The sequence below is a fragment of the Pseudochaenichthys georgianus genome, chromosome 6 (assembly GCF_902827115.2).
Source record: "Pseudochaenichthys georgianus chromosome 6, fPseGeo1.2, whole genome shotgun sequence".
Lineage (NCBI taxonomy): Eukaryota > Metazoa > Chordata > Actinopteri > Perciformes > Channichthyidae > Pseudochaenichthys > Pseudochaenichthys georgianus.
The window spans coordinates 34,929,054-34,950,786 of record NC_047508.1 but is presented as its reverse complement, the minus strand read 5'-3'; the positions used below and the strand labels follow the sequence as shown (position 1 = coordinate 34,950,786).

The window sequence follows — 21,733 nt, the reverse complement described above, 5'->3', positions numbered from 1 at the left end:
TAAAAAACGTTTTGTGTTGGTAGCGACAGGTGTGTTGGTAGCTTGAAAAAATCAAAACCATACCTTAATTCCCGAGGAAGAAACGGCGAGGTCGATTATAATACTAACTGGTGTGTTAGTATTAGCAGTCTTCTTGCGAAGCAGGAAGGGTAGCCGGCGAGCGCCCGTCGACCGAAATTTAGATTTGGGTTCAGTCTGTGGACTGTTAAGCTAGCCCGGCTACCATAGAGATGTGCTCTGAAGCGAGAAGAGGTGTTTGAATGACGCATGCGACGTAGCGCAAGCTACTTATATGGGGTGGATTCCCCTGACGCTGACGTCAAGATCACCAGCCAATCAGGATTGGCGTAATGAGATTGATGCTTCTGTTTGCTCCGCGATGAGGCGCATCCCATAGTGAGACATCGAACAGTGTTATGAATGAGAACCTTTGTTTTCTTGTGCAAGTCCTTAAGATAATGGTCCTATACAAAGGCATGCACATACAACATTTTTACATTTATGGTAAGCTAGATCAAAGTGAGAGTATGGTTCCTAACTATACAGAGTTAGGAAAAGGGACCACATTACTCCTGTTCTGGCTGCCTTACACTGGCTCCCTATAGAACACAGGATATAATTTAAAATTCTTCTTCTCGCCTACAAAGCCCTTAATGGGCAGGCGCCATCTTACCTTAAAGAACTCATTATACCCTACTGTCCTACTAGGGCATTGCGTTCCAAGAATGTAGGGTTGTTGATTGTTCCTAGAGTCTCTAAAAGTACAATGGGAGCCAGAGCCTTTACTTATCAAGCTCCACATTTGTGGAATCAGCTTCCAGTTTGTGTTCGGGCGGCAGACACCCTATCCGTTTTTAAGAGTGCCCTGAAGACCTTCCTTTTTGATAAAGCTTATAGTTAGGGCTGATTAGATTCAGCCCCTAGTTTTGCTGCTATAGGCTTAGTTTGTCGGGGGACATCTTACTTCTTCCTTCTCTCTGTCTGTACCTGTGTACTCTCATGTTCCGATTAACCCTGGGGTCCTGAGTCGTGGCTGATGCTGTTGCTGCAGTCCTGAGTCCTGGATCTTGAGTCGTGGCTGATCCTGTTGCTGTGGTCCTGAGTCCTGGATCTTGAGTCGTGGCTGTGCCTGTTGCTGTGGTCCTGGATCATAAGTCCTGGATGGATATCCTCGTGGATTAATCTTCTTATTGGAGACACATGCATTTCCAAACATTTGGACTACCTATGTTGTAAATGTATTATCTTTTCAATTTACACACGGCATCTATTGCACGTCTGTCCATCCTGGGAGAGGGATCCCTCCTCTGTTGCTCTCCCTGAGGTTTCTCCCATTTCCCCCTTTAAACTGTGGGGTTTTTCTCTGTAAGTGTTTCCTTGTACGATGTGAGGGTCTAAGGACAGAGGGTGTCGTATTGTCATACTGATATTCTGTACAAACTGTGAAGTCCACTGAGACAAATGTAACATTTGTGATATTGGGCTAAATAAACATTAATTGATTGATTGAGTATCCATTAACACTGACCTACTGATGTGGTTGTTATTTAACAAGTTTGGGTATTTTTTTGTAATTTTCTTTTTAAAATCCTCCCTAAACTGGGAGGATTTTAAACAGAAATTGGATCAAATGTCTAACCAACCTTTGGACTACTTTCAATATTAGCAATATTTCCATTTGTTTACTCTTGTTACATGTCACTTGTTAGATGCTTTTATCGAAAGCGACTTACATACTCAATACTGTGGACAATCCCCACAGGAGCAATTTGGGGTGAAGTGTCTTGCCCAGGGACACAACGACATGCTGACTGCAGTGGGGTTTGAACCTGTGCTCCCCCTGATCCGAACACCAACGCACTATACCACTAAGCCATACGCCTCCCTCTTGTGCTGAAGATTCGGTGTTGTTTTGGTCCTGCCACTCACCTAGACCCTGCCTTCCAGAAAACGTCCTGATCCGAACACCAACGCACTATTCCACTAAGCCACACGCCTCCCTCTTGTGCTGAAGATCCGGTGTTGTTTTGGTCCTGCCACTCACCTAGACCCTGCCTTCCAGAACACAAACAATCTTCTCATCATCTCTTTTTTATGTTAACTCTGGCTTTACTCCTGCTCGTCTTTGGTAGATAAGCTACAGCCAAGCTTAAGCATCCTTGAGTTGACTTTTCCTTGTGTTCTTGTTTACCAAGTGTAATACTTGTTTGTTCCCTAACCTCCATGATTCATTTCCACTTGTGTGCCTGCCTGCCAGTTTGCATGCTTGCCCTGCTGCTCTCCAGTCCACCTCGTCCATCTGCTGTCATTAGCCATTCCTTCTGTTTAACACATCTTACACAGTAATGTTAGGAATGCATCTGGTAAAGTTCAACTTTTTACTTGTCAGCATTCTAAAATTGGGTCTTCTTACACAGCATTTTCATATAGCAGAGGTTTTGATTTGTCACAGCACGTTAAGCACAGGTGTGACCAATATCATTAGCTTCAATCCATTTAAGTATCCAGTTAGCCATGCCAATGAGCCAGCAGGCCTGGGAAGTGGTACACCTACATGGAGCGCAGCCACATATAATGTTATGAATTACTACTGTGGCTTTCCTGCTGTGACTTTATAGCATCTTTCTTGTCTATAATAAGTCAATCTTAAAGTTGTCCCCTAAATGCTACTTACATTTTTTACTTCAAATGTTGTCGTCAATGTAGTTAAGGAGACACGATTCAACCTGAAGGAGAACTACTTGACTCAAACCCAGGTATATTTCATATTGATAATTTATATACTGTATGATTGATTCCCTGTGGACAACACTATGCGTTTACATGTTCTACTGTGCACTGTACACTATTTACATTAAACTGGAATTATTACATTAAAACAATTCTACCTATATTGCACCAAATCACAGTTATTTCCAGACAAAAAAGAATATAGTGAGTACATTATTAGTCTTCTCATCTCCGGCCACAAGGGGGCTCAGTTGTCCCGCTTTCTCTCTTTCTCTCTCACCCCTCGACAGGTTCCCCTCCCCTCCCTTCCCCTCTTCTCATACTCCACGCCTCCCTCAGTGGACGCAGCATTCACACTGCTGTAGGAGCGTCTGTGCAGCTGGTGAGGCAGCGGCAGCTCGCTTTGTGCATCCCCTGTAACCCACCTGTGCCGTGGAAGGTGCTGATGGAACAAACCTTACGTTACATGGAATAATTTCTACTCTGTTACATTTGCCCTCTTCTATCCGGATTTGCATCATTGGGCATCTAAAGTTGTGGCGATGCCTCCGCTGAGCATCTGGGATTGGTAATCTGCGTGAGGGGGATAAATCATTCGCATGTGATTGAACAATACTGTTTCTCGGAAGTGGACAAAACATGGACTAATTTGTTTTTTTATACATTCACCATGGGATTATTACAGTTATTTCTGGTTCTCGGCATATTCTGCGCCTCCTCAGGTAGGACACAGGGCTGTCACTGATTGTACAGTAACCGTCTCTTACAACATGTAGCCGATAAAATGAGATACATATAATAATAATAATGTGACGTTTTGCATAATCTGCTATAACCTTTCAGACATTATCAGACCTACTTGATCTTGCAGCATTTTACACAATACAGCAACCTTCCATCTAGCAGAGATAACAACATCACAGGTGTCCTTGCTTACACTTAACAATGACAATCTTGTGTTTTGTGTTTGCAAATTAGTTGTAGGTTTTGGGGTTGACCCTGCCCTGCGCATCACCGTGTTTGATGAACTAACGCTTGGAGAAGGCTTTGATGGAGTTACTCAGGTCCAGGGCTTCCACAGCGAGTCTAGGGCTTTCCACTTCCAAGGTACAGTAACACACACTCCTTGTTTTTTGATTATACATGGAAATAAAATGTGTCCAGGTGATGGGATCTGCATGTGAAGCAAAGCTGAGCAAACTGCTTTGGATGAAAATGTACTGCCAAAAACACTTGTCCTTGTAATATGTTGTTTACATGTAGATCACCAAGTCTAACAGGATTTAGCCCTATAAACAACAGGTCAGCTCCTTATGAGATGTGTAAATCTCAGATCATCTCATAATGTTGTAGTCCTAATGCTTGTATATGATTTGCACAACAAAGAGACTGCACAACATGCAATGGATTTGCAGTTTTCGTCTATAACGGGACATAGCTTGGGGGCCCTAAGACTGCCACCTGCATGAACAATAGGCGATGTTAGGTCTTCATGAGAAAGTGGGGCGAGCAGAGGGGGAGACATGGGTGAATCACCCACAGAATCATGGAGAGATTTAGCATAATCAGATTAGGCAGGAACAAAACCCTGCCTTCACAGAGACGTATTATGTGAGTGAAGGGGCCCCTCGCGAAGACTTTACCCAATGGGAATCTTCCTGGAGTGTTAAAGCAGTCCAAACACTTACGCTGTAACCAAAATATGAATGGGTAGAAGAGTGAGTCAGATGTCCCTGTTGTTAGTTGTACGGCAGTGTGTAGTCTACATATGTTGTAGATGGAACTCAATGAAAGGCACTGGGCAAAATGGAGTTGTCAAAGCTGCTGTGCTTGACTTTTTTATGCACTGTTTTGCCACTGTTACATCTCTGTCATTTTGATGTCAGCCTCTCATTTCAATCCAAATGAGACTGTTAACAGCCCCATCACAGGGATGGAGATGTGTATCGTAACCCAGCCAAAAGTAGCAACAGGGAAATTGCTTTTGGCTCCCCAGATCAGTGGCAAAAGCAAAGACGTGGCAACATTCAAATCTTCACAAGCAGGATCTCAACAGAGATCACATAATGAACCGAACTGTCGATGTTGTTTTGGGACAGAGAAACACCACAATCTTTTGTCGACATTTTTCCTCTTCCCTCCTCCTTCGTGGATATCTTCTAATCTGCCTGCACATACGCTGAGACAGCAGCACTTCTGCATGGAGCAGCAACTCCAGCATCTCTGTGAAGGCAGGCCTCTTGATGTCTTCTGTGTAGACAACACTCAGAAGTGCTCTATTCAGGCAGGTAGCAGGAGGGAGGGAGAGAGACAACAAGGAAGAATTGAGAAAGAGAGAAACAAAGACAGTTATAGAAGCTCATGCAGCTATAGTCACGAATAAAAAAACACGACCGGTACCTCTCCCTCATTACACTATCTTATTTCCCTGCATTACTTTGCTAAGTACATTCAGTAACCCGGGTGGAGAAGGCGCCGTGTTATTTATGGCAGGGCTCTCCTTCATTTGGGATGTCTGTGTTAAGTCAATGATGTTGGGTGAGGGGCAGGCTGGGAGAGGCGTACCGGGGAAGCAGACCTGGGCCTCTGCTTGCTTGTGATCGGAAATAGACATACAGTAGAGATGCATAAAGACTGAGGGAGATAGAGGGAAGGATGCCGAGAAAGAAAAGAGAAGCGGGAGCAGAGCTGTCTGCCAGCTGTTTGATGGACTGAGCTGATTCCGCATGTACTGATGCTTGGCTGGCTGGGACCGGTAGACAGGCCTACGGTGACATTCCGACGCTCATTAGATAGCATGCTGAACACATCCATGAATGTCCCCTCCACTGCCTGCCTGCCCAGAGGGAAGGCTGTTATCTCTGGATAGAGGCAGGAGGAGGGAGGGGAAGCTGCTGAAAGAGAAGAAGCAAGGAGACAGTGTAAGTCACAGTAAAGATATGAACGTATGCGTATAAGCAATTTGGATTCTCACCTTGCTGTTTCCTATATTACTGTCTGCCATGGTATGGTTTATGTGTCTAAGAAAGAGGATAGCAGTGAGCAGTGTGTGTGTGGGGGGGGGGGCATTGCTGTTTAGTGCACCCCTGCTGATGCGTTTGAAGGTAGCTGTCAGCGCTACATTGCATGGCATTATGGGTGGTGGACCTCAGGGATGGACATAATAGAGAGGCAGCAGAGAAAGGCCCCCGGGCTATGCTCCTCTTGTATCCTGATGCCAGGTGATACTAAGCCACGCCACAGAATTACCACATCATTAGCACTACCCCCACTGGTTTTATTATCTAGACATCCAGATTTCTATCAGTCTCTGTTTAAAAAAGCACAGGGGCCACACCCAAAAGCACTCCCTTCCCCCAACACACCAACCCTCTCTCCCTCTGACGCTAGAAGCATATGGTCCAAACTCATTCCAACTGCTAACAGCCCAATTGCGAGAAGCATCCTTTCAGCAGCAGCGCAAAACTCCCCGGTAATTGTATCTGTGTGTGTACATGAACCCTGTCAGAAGCATCTTCTTGCTCAGACTGTTTGAACACTGCCAGTGAGGTGTTTCCGTGTATGTTGTCGTGATTATGTCCCTGACTGCAGCGACAGTGAAGTGTAACGGGATGGAAGAGACTCATTTATAATACAGCAACATGGTGTGTGTGCAGGAGGGAAGGACATGGGAGACTATGTTGGAATGTGAGTTTGTTATCCTGCATTATTATGTGTGGAAAAGATAGAAGTGTTTGAACAGGAATGACAATCGTGTGTTCCCACTCTAGGGGCTACACTTGATTGATACACTGGATTATTGTGATGTATAGGATATGGATGATGTATAGTAAATGGATGGGAAGGCAGTTTAGTCCTGTAAAAACAAGATGCAGGCGTCTATATGAGAAAGCAGCGTCTGTACACTCTGATCAATTGTATTGAGCAGGTTCAGGCAGAGGGAGAAGTTTTGTTAAGCAAACTCAACGCTTAAAGGAAGGACAAGAAAGCAAAATGAGAATTTACCTACAGGAATCAATAAGGTAATTAACACTGACAAAAGAGGTTAGTGTTACATTCATGCTTGACTTGTACGCTCTCTTTATACTGTCAGGTGCTTTGGATAAAAGCACCTGCTACCAAATGAATCACACAGTGCTCCGGCGCCCATGTTTAATGTATTTTACCATTTGTCTCGAATGGTGCATTTAAAGTGCATTGTACAACATTAAGTCCACAAATGTAATAAAGCAGAACATAATGTAGAAAAATGTGCTTTTATCATGCAAAAAGACTCGATAACACTCTGCCTATGGGGTAAAATGTACACAAATAACTTCTTTTTTTTTAAGATGGCATAGCAATTTAGGATTTAAAACTATAACCTCTAAATGATGGTAGCAATTATAAAATAGTGGTCACAATCATTGAAGCTCAAGCCAAGATATTCTGACTTCTAATCCCTAATATGAGTCAAGACCCAAAGATAGCTGGCTAAGCAAGGATGTTCTTGAAATTCAACTTAAAGGTGCTCCAAGCCATTGTTACTCTCATTAAGCTGAGTGAGTGCATTTCTTAAAACAGGACTCCAAAAAATTATTTTTCACAGTGACCGTTCACATTTTTTTACTTTATCGTAAAGACAATACTGACATGCCTTTAGTACATCAAAGGATGGCTGGTTGCTGTAATTGTGAGAGGCTGCAAAGACATTGTTAGGATTTCAATGTAATAGATGGGAATGATGAAAACAACAGTCCTTGCTCTGTGTAAGAATTCACTCTAAAGTTTATATGAAGTCAGTATTTCTGCAGTCTGCGTCAGACAAATCAATCGGCTTTTCCAGAGTTACACACTTTTTAGTGTGAAATTCCCCCTATGAGCCTCCATTGACAGCGTCTCTCTGACTTGCCTCAGTGGAATAGCGTAACAAAGTGAGAATTTGGTTCTGAAAAGACTGTCATTTTTTAAAGTACCAGCTTTGTGTCTCACTTTAGTTTAATCTGAACGTGAGTATTTTGCACAGGATTATGGATTTTGTCCCCTATCTCTTACATTACAAATACTTCCTTCTTTTTGTGTTTGGTTCAAAAAGAGGGATGTACGGTATCAGGATAAACTTGTTAACCTTAATAGAAAGCTATAATGAGTTCACAGGCTTATGTTTCCAGTATTATCTAGAATACATGGAAACTTCATTTTCTGTCATATTTTATGAAGATTCTATGATTCTTATGATATGAATTGGGCAAATGTTCAAATATTGGAACGCATTTAATATGCGATTTGACTCAATGAGTGACAAAGTGGCGATCTTGTGGTGGAATATTAACAGACATCACATCTTCGTCTAGTTAACAAAGAAATGGTAGAGCACATTTTGTGTCTTGATATCTTGTTGAAAAAAAAAAAAAAGTTGAACTCCATCTGATTTAGCCAGCTCTACCCTTTGGTTGATATGTTATGCACAAAACAACCTCTAGATGTCACTGTGGTTCGAACAGAAAGCCCTTCAGCTGGCTTCCACTGAGGAAGTCGGCATGCTAAAAATTACTGCTGAAGAAATCACTCTTTTTAGTCAACTTTTTTAAGGTAACCATATCATTTTTGACATATCTTAGTGTCAGAGCACTGACTGAACATAATTAGATAACTTCATGCACAAAAAAAGTTTTAACAAGGGTGTATTTTTTTTTTTTAAATATGCTCAACCAACCGGTCGGATTGACCTTCATATTGTAAACTAGCAATATGACTTTTTCAGAGTTTCAGAGATGTTTTTCAATAAAGTATGGTAAAAAAAATAGCTAGATTCATGGTAATATTACTACATCTAGTACTGCCTTATGAGTCTCAGAGTGAAAGAGTGATAATAATTTATATAGCACCTTTCATCCAAAGTTGCACACAGGCCAACACAGGATATAGAAATGTGCTGTTAGGCCAGTGGTTTCTTGTTAGGCCAATTCAGCATATACAGTAAGATGAGCAAGTCTTTTTTTTATTATGAAAAACACTTAAAGGTGGGGTAGGTAATTTTGGAGAAACCAGCTCGAGTGCGCTAGAATTTGAAAATACACAACCGGAACAAATCTGCCACTTCCTTACCGAGCCCCTCCTCCAACACACACGAACGTGCACATGACCAATGAGGGCACGAGATGAGTTTGTGCACAGATGGAAGGCTGACAGGCAGGTACACCATCCAGTTATTTTAGCCGGGCCGGCTCAGATGATTGGTCGTACTTTTTACAGTACTACGGCTTCCACAGATGACATTTTTTTATCGATTTTTTGTCAAAGCACTTAAGATATTCATTGCTATCGGGATGTTAAGAGCATTCCATGGAATATACCAAAAAGTGTATCTCGAGCCGGTTTCTCAAATTTACCTACCCCACCTTTAACATTACTTTTTTCCATTTTTTTTTTTTACAATTATAATTTATTATTTTTTATGAATATATCTGGTTTTATATATTGCTCATTTTCCATAAAATATTTTTTAGACAATCTAGTCCACACGAGATTACACCATTTCTTCCAATATATGCTATAGATTTTCCAGTGAATTCTGATGCTTGACCAACAAGTTACTCAACCTTAACAAACTGTTGACTGACATGATCCCCAACTCCCTGTGGTCAAAGTCTGCTTTGCTTGCTGCTTTCTGAGGCGAGCCTGATCCTACGTTCCTCACAGGAGCAGCGTAACCATGGAGGGAGAGACATTTCTTTCCCCCCAGGGCATTTATACAGTGGCTGGAAGGCTGTCATTAGCTCTGTGTATGTGTGAATGTCAGACAGGCGGTCACTGGGGAGGGGATCTGAGAATTGGGGAGAAATTGCTGGCCAAAGCAGTCCTGGAGGTGCCATTGGCTCAGTTTAGTTTTTGTTCCAAGAGAGTGGAGACACAGTGGGGGGAGATGGTCTGCCGAATGCAGATTGACTGTGGAATATCAGGGAGCTATAACAGCCATCTTTGGGGGGGTCGGCATTTGTGTGTGTTTGTATATGCATCAATCTTTGTGGTCGTGTCTTGACTTTGTTTGCAGCCGTTGCGTGTCTAACCGTGTTGCTGTGTATACCTGTTGTTGAGTGTGCATGTGTTTGCGCGTTTGTCTTGACAGTAATGAAAGGTTTGGAGTTTGCTGCCGGTAGAGAGTTTATCATTACTCTAATCCCTCTAGAGAGATATTCTCTTGTCTAAACCTCCCACGCATATCCTTCTCTGCTCTCGGGCCGCCAGATAAAATGTGTTGTTTGAAATATGCTGTCATTTTCTAAATATAAAACATTATTGAATAAGAAAATAGTAGACTTTTACTTCTTTTTTTCCCATTGTGTTTCCTTCCTCCGCTGATAGGATCACTGTGGCCCCTCTTATTTGCAACATGTTGTTGATGAGACGTAGGAGGTGTTATTTTGTTCTGGCATTCCACTAGAGACCAAAGAATGAGAATCCTAATTATTCACATACTAAAGTGTCTATGATCATCTTATTTAATATCTATTATGCCGTTTGTTGTTCATATTTTCCTCTGGGAACTAATTAGATTAGACACCAAACCATAAAAATAAAGTTCCACCTGTCCTTCATAGCATTTGTTTTGCACAGGAAAAAGGAGAACTCTTGCTCTTTCGAGTACAACAACTGTCTGTAAATACAGGTAGAAGTGAAAGCAATGTGTGAGAAAAGGATTGTAGCAAAGCTGGGAGTATCTGGGCTCTGAAGCTGTGCTGCAGGGCACCTGTTCTAAATGCTAAATGTGTGAGCTAGTGATTGGTGCAGCGCTGCCAATATATGTCTATGAGAATAAAGTGATGGGAGTGTGAGGGGATTACAGCCATATGGGTGCTAGGGGTCACACAAAATACGACCATACTAGACTGTTTAAGATTATAAATGAAGCTGAGGGATGGAAATCGTTGCCTAGGTGTAACCATTTAATCACAATGTACCCAGGAGATAAGATTAGGCCGTAGCCAAAAGCTACTCTTCCTAGAGATGCTACTGAGCCCAAGGCCTTTTGAACTAGTCAGCTGTTAAAAACTGTATTTCTCCAAAAAACAGTTTTTCTCACCATCATAGCCTCTAAACAACTCGGGTAGATGACAAGAGCTGCGTTATTGTGTTGAAAAATGTGCTGATTGGAATTGTATTGCTGGATCATCATTTTCAAGCTATTTTGTGTCAGTTTTCACATTAGAGTGGTAGTTAGAAGCAGGTGGCTGCCCCATCCAGGCGCCTGCCAATGGATAATCGACCAAAGGCCCACAGCAGGGCCACGTTGATTTGGCAGAAGGGAAATCTGGCCCTCTCATCACAGCACAATTCATCTTCTGCTCTTTTATGTATGTTTTTAGGAATGCAGCGATATTTCCGCTTTAGCTGTCTTCATCTTCCCTTGAGTGCCTGTCATGAGTGTTGAGATCATCGTGCTTTTCGTACAGGCAACTCTGCACAGAGCAATCTCATCACTCCATCTAAATGAGAAGGTGTCTCCGCCCTCCAATCCCCCAAAGTCCCATTTGAAACCCCATTCCCTTCGAAATATTAAGACTGGTGATGAGAGTCATCCACTCATAGATCAAAGGCTCTTGGACGCCAAGCTGGGAGCAGCACAGTGGTAGAGGTTCATCGGTCCTCACCATCCCCCCTGCCTCCTCAGCCTCCTCTCAGTATGGACCCCGCCCTGACACCTGCTCCCACTGCGCTCATTTTTCTCATGATTGAGATATCAGTGTGCTCTCTGTTTAAAACATGGCATGGCAGTAGACTGACCCCAGAATGTAATCGTGGATTTTGTAAATCCTGTTTACGCCCTGGATATTTGCACACATGAAACAACCTTTAAATAAAAGCCAATTGTAGCTTTGGTTACAAGTCAGTCATTCGGATCAAAACCCCTCAAAACAAAACAGAACTGTCCAATCATTTCTGAGATTATCCTCCTCTGTGGTCATCGGGATTTGACTATTAAGGAAAATCTGTTGATGGCAGCAGATTATTGCTAGGCAGAACTCCTGTTGCCGTCATTGGGCCATCTGTCCCACCTAAGCCAATGACACTGGAATGATACTCCACTAGCAATGCATAATGCATGAAACTGTGCCTTGTGCATCTCCTCTGGTGAGCCTTTTTGTTTGGAGATACATTAATCAAAATAAGTCCCTGATGGGCTTAAAAGCCTCTATCTGAAGGCTAATGCTAGCACGCTAGTCCTGAAAAAGTATGTAAACATGATCCTATTTTAACATACTGTCATTGTATTCTACATATCTGATGAGCACACTCTGAGTGCCAGTTGTCGTCATGCCATTGCTTGCTGTTTCACGTTGCATTGTGTTAATTGTTTACACACCCACCAGCTGGAAGTAATGTTAATACACAGAGGGAAAGCCGCCATGCTAGCTTCCTGGAGCGCTTAAGTATGCCAGGGCATCTTGCATGCATCCCGTGGCTGGAAGTGAACTCTTTGATGTGATTGCTTCTGAGAACCGTCATCATTTATTGATGCTTCCATTAAAGTAGCATAGACGTCAGTATAGAGTTGGAAAAGAGGAATGGGGCACACTGGTGCAAACATGAGCTTAAGAGCTAACTACACAGAAAATGCCCTTCTTTCAACACCAACACCATTAGTCTTTTTCTCCCCAAAACCATAACTTCATATCTCTATTCCTACACCAAGCCAAAGAGAAAGACCAATTGAACCCATTGTTCATGTAGCTGAACAAGCCAACATATGTTTGGTACAACATTTGGTGGCATTGTTACTTAATGATTTCAGCAAGTTCTATGAGAAGAATGAACTGACATGATGTTGAAAACTATTTAATGTAAACAAGTGGCTCACTAGTTTCCTAATGCCTTGATTTGAGACACATCTTCTTTATTATTTTAAGGAGTCTTGAGGTTACATTAACCTTTTATCAAAACAGCTTTGAGATCAAACCAACTTGCAAATAAACTTGCAAAACGAAATAATATGATTTGAGAAGATTGATTGCACAAACTGTTTGGCGTAATTGTGTTTAGTGGGTTTAATCTTGATATTTCCTTTATGAATTCTTATTTTTCAAGAGTTATTTGAAAACATGAAATATTAACAGCCTAGGGCCTGTACAATCCCAACCAAATTGTCTCTAGTTCTGTAATTTCCTGTTTCCTTGCATCCCTCATTTCAAATGTCAGTGTCATCCCCATTAGGAACTGGCTCTAAATGCTGTGAATAATGGGAGTTACAGTATAGTAAAACCAAATGCCGTATAGCCTATGGATCCATGTCAAACCCCAAGTTGGTGAATGGTATGTCGCTTCAATTGGTGCGGGAGTGTCTTTGTGTGAATAGGTTAATGAGAGGCAAATTGTAAACGCAGTTACCCATAATTTATCTATTTACATAATGTCTGATATTTATATCTTCATTCTAGGCTCCGCCAGGGAAGTGATGGCTCCAGTCGAAGTCTCAAAGAAAATGATCCAGAAGCTGAGGGGCAAGAATGAGTTTACTGTGCTGGCGACCCTCAAACAGGAACATCTGAACTCTGGGGTCATCTTCTCCATCCATCACTCTGAACACAGGTAGGATCATTTTACATTATAACATGGTTAAAATAATATGTTCCCTAATACATACAAAAGGGTAATCTGTGCCAAATCAGTGGTGTATACAACATTAAAATACATTTAGAAAAATATGTATACGTGAAGTTCATTTGAGAAGCATTTTACGCGTTGATAGCCCAAAATGAAACTGTTTATAAACCCCCACTGATAACCCATAATTAAATGTAGTACCATTCTGTTTTTCTCTCATCAGCAGTCTGTAATATGTTGATTGAAATCGTAATATTTGTATTTGATGAACATTTAGATGTTTTACACGCCAGTCGAGTAAACAGAGCAAATCACCCTGTATGCCAACGTATTATTCACAGTCCATCAAAGATACAAACATTGAGTCTGGAATTGTTGATCAAAAACTGATGCGACACTATCTGCAGTCAGCATGCAAATGCTTTCCATTAGTTTGTGGTGGCTGAGCCGTTGGGTGATCAGAAAGGCAATCTGAATCCGCATAATGCGTTGATTGAACAGTTTGTACATTTAAAGTCAGTCCTGAGCAGAGAGCGCGCGGGGATGTTAATGACTTTCCCCGCTGCTGATTAGCTCTCTCAGCCATTCATACGCAGCAAAGCAGCACGGCATGGTTTCATTTAGAAACATAGCAAAGGAATCATTCAGAGTCAGAAGTGTACGCCAGTGCATTTATGGATGAATGTGCATGCATGGTTGGGGGAGTGTAAATCTATTAGATTCAGTTTGCAGATAAATCAATTCCTTTGCTACACTTGCATGAGTGTCTATTTTTCTTTTGAATAATGTTCCCAGCAAATGACTTTTAAATAACTCTGTCTTTAAAGGCGGGGTGTGATGAGTGTGTATCGGCAGCTCTTTCCATTAGTGTCACTATGCTGGGTGAATCTCAGCGGTGTGGAGAAGAGGATTGTGCTGGAATACTAATACGCCAATGTAAAGAGTTGAACCTGTATGTGGGCTTATTGTTGTGTGTTGCTGATGTTTCACTGAACAGTAATATAGTACCATTACGCTTGACTGCTGTTGTGATTAAACTCTAAATGGTGTTGCAAATCGGAGGGGGGTGTGAGTGCACTGCTTGTAAATGAGTGACGTGCATCTCTCAGCACTGCGCCGAAAGGAGACTCCAAGCTTAGACACTCTGATAATGCATTCAGGGTTTTTTTTGTGAACCGGAACATTCAGTTTCAGTAATGAGACTTTAATGCAACAAGACATACGGTAGGGATTGTCTCAGATAAACTGTTATTGTATGGCTGTTACTAGAAGCAGGTGGCTGCCGCTTTGTTTCCGCAGGTTCCTGGAGCTGGAGAGCAGTGGCCAGCGCAGTGAGGTGCGTCTTCACTACCGCACCAAAGGCCAACAGCCCCACACTGAGGTGTTCCCTTACAGCCTGGCGGACGACCAGTGGCACAAGGTCTCTTTGGCCATCAGTGCCTCTCATGTCATACTTCACATCGACTGCAACCGGTAAGAGGCTCGGTATGATGTGTCAATCAAAAAAGGAGATATGTGTTGTTGTCTGGAAGAGTACTGATGTATACGCAGCAATGCCATCCAGAAAACACAGATATGACTATTCGCTAGTTGCTAAAGATTACTTTGATGTCCCCAACACATATAATCAGCTCAAACACTAACCTTATTAAGTGGATTTGTTTTTTTTTCATCGTCATTATTAATTTCATAGGTTCCAATGTCATGGCAAGCCACCAACCATATCTTACATAACAAATATTGCAAATAGTTCTTAACTGGCCTTTATTTTAAGGTTTTATGACATTGAAATGTAAACACCATTTAACTCTTCTTGTAAAGGAGAGTGGGAGAGACAGAGAAGTGTTGAGGTAGTAATTCTGTGGTTTAGTAACTGCACGCCCCATGACTCTGCCGCACATGATGGAGAAAGAGCAACCTCTTCCAGTGTTTCATATAGGTTCAACTCAGGTCGAATGCACCCTGAGTCGACCGGCATCATCCGTGCATCTGCTGTATGGACGAGGTGTTACTGTTTGTGTGTGAAGATCCTTGCTGGCACAATAAAAGGAGCAGAAGGCCACACCGTGGAAAGCATGTGGCTATCTATACCCTCCTCAGGGAAGGAGTTAAAGGAAGGATTTAGCAGGGCAGGACCTGAAGCACTGGGGGGGATTATGTTATTCTAAAAGGAGTAACAAAGGTTATAACTCAAAATTGAAAAAGTTGAATGGAAAATGGACCCATTTGTATTTGTTTTGCAGGATTTATGAGCGGGTAGTGGAAGCCCCCTACATGGATATACCTGAGGATGCTTCTTTCTGGCTCGGACAGAGAAACGCTGCTCATGGCTTCTTCAAGGTGAGCACCTGTGCAAACTTCTCTCTCTGTGTATATGTTAGGGAATAATTTGCTTAGTCATTCAACCTTCGACCCAGTTCATTGTTTTCTCTCTTTACTGTCTCCTTTCCCACGGCATAGTTACGGCCTTGGGTATTGTTGCTATCTCTCTTAAGGAGGAGCAGCTTGGGCGCATTGTTGTTACCAGTCTATGACAGAGCACAAGCCGCCATGAGGTAGTTTACTGTTCAGGGACGTAGGGTCCCTAGCGCACATTCTTTTCTATGGACGAGAGCTCTAGTTAGATAGTCCATAATGGTTTAGTCTCACTGATGAAGAATCTTGATTATTACACTCTGAACTAGTTAAAACCTCGAGCTGCTGAAGAGTTCTTCAGAATTGGTTTGGCGACCGCTGTGTCAACTCGTGACACACCAGCTGTCTTGTCAATTAAGTTAAGTTAAGTTAAAGCCTTTTATTGTCATTATACACAGAGTATAACGAGATTCAGAGTATAACGAGATTCAGAGTGCAATTCTCCGGCCGTAACTCCAAATAAACCATCAGTGTTTGCCATCAAAGCTCCAGCTCTCCTCGTGTCTCTCTGAGTCCTGTTTCCAATTGCTGCAGAAGTTTCGCCCCCAGTATGAACGTTGATCCCTGCGCAGATCCATGTTGAATGATGGCAAGAACGAGTTATGCAGCTCCCCCACATCCATCTCTCCTCCCTGTTTGTTTGGCTTTTTTGGTTTTATTTATTGTCGCAGCTGCATATATTTCTCAAGGCTTACCAGTTTAAATCGAGGTTTGTTCTGCGTACCCTTAGAATGGACTATTCAGTCATTATTTGTTTTAAGCCGAGTGAAATTAACCCAGCATCCTCCACAACACTGATTTGGGAGAAATCAATAAATGGACTCTGGACTATGCTCATTAAGCTTAGTATAGCATCAGTAAGGAGACATATATTGCCTCTTCCAGACTGGAATGCACTCAAAAGTTTCCCACCAGTGGAGAAATGTTGGGGCGAAATGTCAGCTTATCAGCAGCTATAACTATTATAATTAGTCTGCTAGTGGCCACCCCTGTGTTTTATGGTGTTGTGATGTGTGTGTGTGTGTGTGTGTGTGTGTGTGTGTGTGTGTGTGTGTGTGTGTGTGTGTGTGTGTGTGTGTGTGTGTGTGTGTGTGTGTGTGTGTGTGTGTGTGTGTGTGTGTGTGTGTGTGTGTGTGTGTGTGTGTGTGTGTGGTGTGTGTGTGTGTGGTGTGTGTGTGTGTGTGTGTGTGTGTGTGTGTGTGTGTGTGTGTGTGTGTGTGTGTGTGGACTAGCATTACTATACTTGTGGGGACCTAAATCTGTTTACATAGTCATGTGTGGGGACTCGCCTCCCTGATGGGGACAAATTGGAGGTCCCCATAAGGGGGATCATTAATTTTAGGGTGAAGACTTGGTTAGGTTTAGGATTAGGGTTAGGGTTAGGCATGTGTTGGTTATGGTTAAGGTTAGGATAAGTCTCTAGGAAATGCATGTACGTCAATGTAATGTCCCCTGAAGTGATGTATACATGGTGTGTGTGTGTTGTGAAGTGGTTTGCACATTGTGTCCTGTTGGTTGAATTTCCGCCGTGTTAATTGCTAGATGAAAGAAGCCTTGGAGGTCACTCACTAATCTTGTCACGTAGCAGCATCTCTCATCGCCACTCTCTGAAGCCTTGATTATTTGCTAGGAAGGCATGTCTCCTTTTAAAACACATGCCTTCATTAGTACACACACACACTCACACAGACAACCAGTCAATGTCTGAACGTGGGTGTCATCTGAAGACGAGTAAACCTCATCGCAAACAGAAATAGTAAAGACTCTTATCAGAATGAGCGTATTTTCTTCACAGTCCAAACACATTGTAAAGAGCAACATATTTTTTCTCTTACTTATCTGCTGAAACATTTTTAGAATTTCTTCAGTGGTGTGTGTCATTTGCTGTGAATTATGTGTTGATGAAGCAACAACTAGAAACGCTGAAAACTAAGTTTAGTTTACCAAATTTAACAAGAAACAACACGCACATGGGATTTTATTTCCTAGGTGTCTTTCTGGTTTTGTTTTTTCAGTCCACGCAGATATATCTCCTGAGTGTTTGCGTTTCGTAGGAAATGTATGCTCTCAGTCTGCCACTTGTTGTTTATCACAGTCCAATCTCCGGTACAGATGGAAAAACATACATTAACGTCCCACATCCTACAGGGTGTAATGTATACTGCAGTAAACACAGAGAAAGCGCTTTGCAGAGTTTTTAAAGTTCTCTCTTTTTTGCAAGTGCCAGAAGGTGCAAGGTCTAGCAACCGGTTGTTTTGATAGTGGTGCATTACAACAAAGGCTCTGCTTAGAGACATAGGGGAAAGAAAAACTAGATTTGCATGTTATCCCTGTGTTCAAATATCTGTTTTTGTGTGGTCTAAAGCAGTGATTCTCAAACTTTTTTCAATAATGTACCCCCTTTGAAAATAAAATGCAGCCAAGTACCCCCTGATCAGCGCAAAAACTATTTATTAGGGGGAAAATACTTATACCTATATAAAGAGGTACAGTACAGTGCTGCACCATCAGTGTCTGATTTATTAAAACAACAACCTTGTAACTGAGAAACACTTAAATGATACATTTCAAATGTTTAGAATCCATCACTAAATAAATTCATGGCAAACCAATTTTAACATCATGCAATAACACTAAGACGACATTAGTTGCATTGAACTAATCTTTTTAATAAGTTGTACTTACAATTTAGTGAGAAACATGGGCTTGTGCTTCACTGAGGATCTTTGTCATTCTGACAGGGAGGCTAACTGCAGTTATTACACTTCATGTTTTGAAATATGTGTAACTCTAGTCTATTAATATAAAACCCACTTCGTTACTTTTCCTAAAATTGGTATATTTATCTTTTTATTTTCTTTCATTAACATAAAATAAATCTCACGTACCCCCTGCAGTACTCCAACGTACCCCTAGGGGTCCGCGTACCCCCATTTGAGAACCACTGGTCTAAAGAATAGAAATACAAAATAATTCATAATAATTAAACATGTTCCCCCGTATTACATAATATTACAAACATTTTTGACAATGTATTCATAATTATTTTATAATTATTTTTACTTTTTAAAGGTGGGGTAGGTAAGTTTCAGAAACCGGCTCGAGATACACTTTTTGTTATATTCCATGGAATGCTCTTATTATCCCGATAGCAATGAATATCTTAAGTGCTTTGACAAAAAATTCATAAAAAATTTCATCTGTAGAAGCCGTAATACTGTAAAAAGTACATCCAATCCGTTTAGCCGGCTAAACGGATTGGATGGCCTACCTGCCTGTCAGCCTTCCATCGGGGCACAAACTTATCTCGTGCCCTCATTGGTCATGTGCGCGTTCGTGTGTGTTGAAGGAGGGGCTCTGTAAGGAAGTGGCAGATTTTCTCCGGTTGTGTATTTTCAAATTCTAGCGATCTCGAGCCGGTTTCTCAAACTTACCTACCCCACCTTTAAGGGATCTAATTTGATCTCAATGATTTGATTCAAATTCCTTATGTAACTATTTGACTCATGATGAACACTCACTCACTTCATGTGACTTAAACTACATTCTCTCCAAGAAGCCTAGTTAGTAATAGCGCAGTATAAATCACAGATCACATGAGGTTAACTCTATGATGGAAAATGTGTCCCATGGCTGCATATGAAATGTATAGTCTTATGGTTTCATTACAAGTTTTGACAGACACACAACCCCAATCTGCTTCCATTTCAACATGTTGCCGTGGAAAATCAGCAAATAATTTCCGCAGGATTTTAATTTATGGCCTGTAAATTGAAGTGGCAAGACAATTTAAAAAACAATTTCTCCTAAGTTGCACCGCTCCATTTCTGTAAGGGAAATAAATGCACTCAAGGAATGAAATGGCCCAGGTTTCCATGGCGACACAGTTTCTGTTTGCGTACGTGTGTGTGTGTGTGTGTGTGTGTGTGTGTGTGTGTTGTGTTTGTGTGTGTGTGTGGGTGTTGTGTGTGTGTGTGGTGTAGTGTGGTGTGTGTGTGTGTGGTGTGGTGTGTGTGTGTGTGTGGTGTGTGGTGTGGTGTGTGTGTGGTGGTGTGTGTGTGTGTGTGGGTGTGGTGTGTGTGTGTGTGTGTGTGTGTGTCTTTGGCCACAGGACGAAAGGCTATCCATTGGGTGTTATGAATGAAATTGATTCTGTATCTACTGTTTATAGGCTTATCAGAGAAGAATTTGAGTACAAAAAGAAAAGTCCATCTCCCTAATAAAACTCCCACATTAGTGGCTCTCTTAACTCTCTGTTATTGTCCGGTTATGATTTGATTCGCCCGAGCCACAGCATATTATCTCCAAACTGACTTCTTTGTCTCCAACTCCCCAGATTGAAAAATAAATGTGCACTCTCTCCCGGATGCACTCTCACTGTGTTCATTTTTATGATTGCTGCAGTTACCAAGGCTCTCATAAAAAGGGTTGTTGGATCTGTGTTTGCATGTTCTGCCAACACTTCGGTTCCATGTTTATCTCATGTGGAAAATGAACCCCAAGCACGCTCAGGCTGCGGCCCCACGAGGACGAAAACGGCTAAACGCATAGGGATTAACGCAAACGCAATCGCAAACGGCTTCCGTCCACATGCAATAATTATCCGGATAGTGTCTGCCCACACGAGACCGCTCCGTTTAGCTCCAACCGCTGGAGAAGCTGCAGTACATATGCAGGAGCCTGTAGGTGGCGCTGTAACTTCCTCCACAAAAGCAGCGAAGAAGAAGGTTGTCATGGTTGCCCTTCTGTTTATTCTCCGCGGTGGGGGCTGAGGGAACCGGGCAGAGTTTTTCGCCAGTCAACGTGTATTAAAGTTGAAATCTTCCGGACAAAATTATAAAAGTGCCGGTCAAAGGTCTTCTTTGTTATTTATTGAGCTTTAAAACAAATGAATAACGACTCTATATAATATAATAATAAAATACACGGAGCCTCTCTTTTTCCTCCCTCTCTTCGGACAGCGTCAGTGTCTGTCTCATGCAGCAGCTCATCCAGTAATCAGTGACCCGGCCGACTGTAAAAATAAACATATTTATAACTAGTTTAGGGAGTTTGAGAGGTAATTAAAATAGCTAAGGGTGATGATCTGACTTGAAGTGTGTGTTTTGCTGCAGAGGGAGGAGCTGCAGGTGAGCAGAGCTGCGTGTCTCCGTCCTGTCAGATTAGACTTCACTCGCGAGAGAAAGATAAATAATCTGAATTCAGGGTGCAGTTTACTTTGACGTGGGGGTGAGCAGCAGAGGTGGGGAGAGGCGGGGCTATTGCCTCATCATTATTGCTGTAGATGTTGCACAAACAACTGTAGCATGGTCAATAGCGTCCGGAGCACGATAGCAACTCTGCGATCCGCCATTGTTGTTGTTGTCGGTGGCGAAACACTTCAGCACTGGCGCGGGGTAAGCGGAGGTGAGCAGAAGAGGTGGGGAGAGGCGGGGCTATTGCGCAATCACTATCAGTGATCTGAACATGTCCGTATAGGGCGCACACACGGAGCTGTTTGACCCCCCAGAGAGTGGCGTATGCATTTCTATCCACCTTGGGACCCGTTGTCGTTTCCTCAGTCGTTTAGTGCCGTATTCGGTAGTCCTCGTGTGGCCGAACGGTCTATATGACACTAAACAGTAACGCAAACGACCGAATTCGTCCTCGTGGGCCGCAGCCTCAGACCTCTGTTGCCCCCACAGTCCTAATCCACTCACTACACATCACCATGCTTCAACTCATTTTTATTGCCTGTCTGCCTTCTGTAAGGTGACGTTCTTCTTGATTGAAAATGTTTATCTTTGTCTCTGTTTGCAGGGAGTGATGCAGGACGTGCAGATCCTGGTGATGCCACAGGGTTACATCGCACAGTGTCCCGATCTGAACAGAAGTGAGTGAAGCCTTACCACATTAAGAAGCATTTAAAATATTTAAATGAATGATATTTAAATTACTTCTGGCTCTGATTTTGCCAGGCTCTTTATCGCACTGATTTGTTTTTTCTAATTTAAATTCCTGAAAGACT

At 42.3% G+C, this 21,733-nt stretch overlaps 1 protein-coding gene across 1 annotated transcript in view; it reads left to right on the top strand.

The window, feature by feature from the left end:
• The first annotated feature begins 3,070 nt into the window (after positions 1-3,070).
• nell2a (neural EGFL like 2a) overlaps positions 3,071-21,733 on the top strand; it is an 86,317-nt gene continuing 67,654 nt past the window's right edge. Inside the window, exons 1-6 of the mRNA XM_034086078.1 lie at positions 3,071-3,452; positions 3,709-3,837; positions 13,146-13,296; positions 14,611-14,784; positions 15,555-15,651; positions 21,526-21,598. Of these exons, the coding sequence (XP_033941969.1) occupies positions 3,401-3,452; positions 3,709-3,837; positions 13,146-13,296; positions 14,611-14,784; positions 15,555-15,651; positions 21,526-21,598 (676 nt within the window). The 5' untranslated portion in view covers positions 3,071-3,400. The remainder of the gene's footprint in view (positions 3,453-3,708; positions 3,838-13,145; positions 13,297-14,610; positions 14,785-15,554; positions 15,652-21,525; positions 21,599-21,733) is intronic.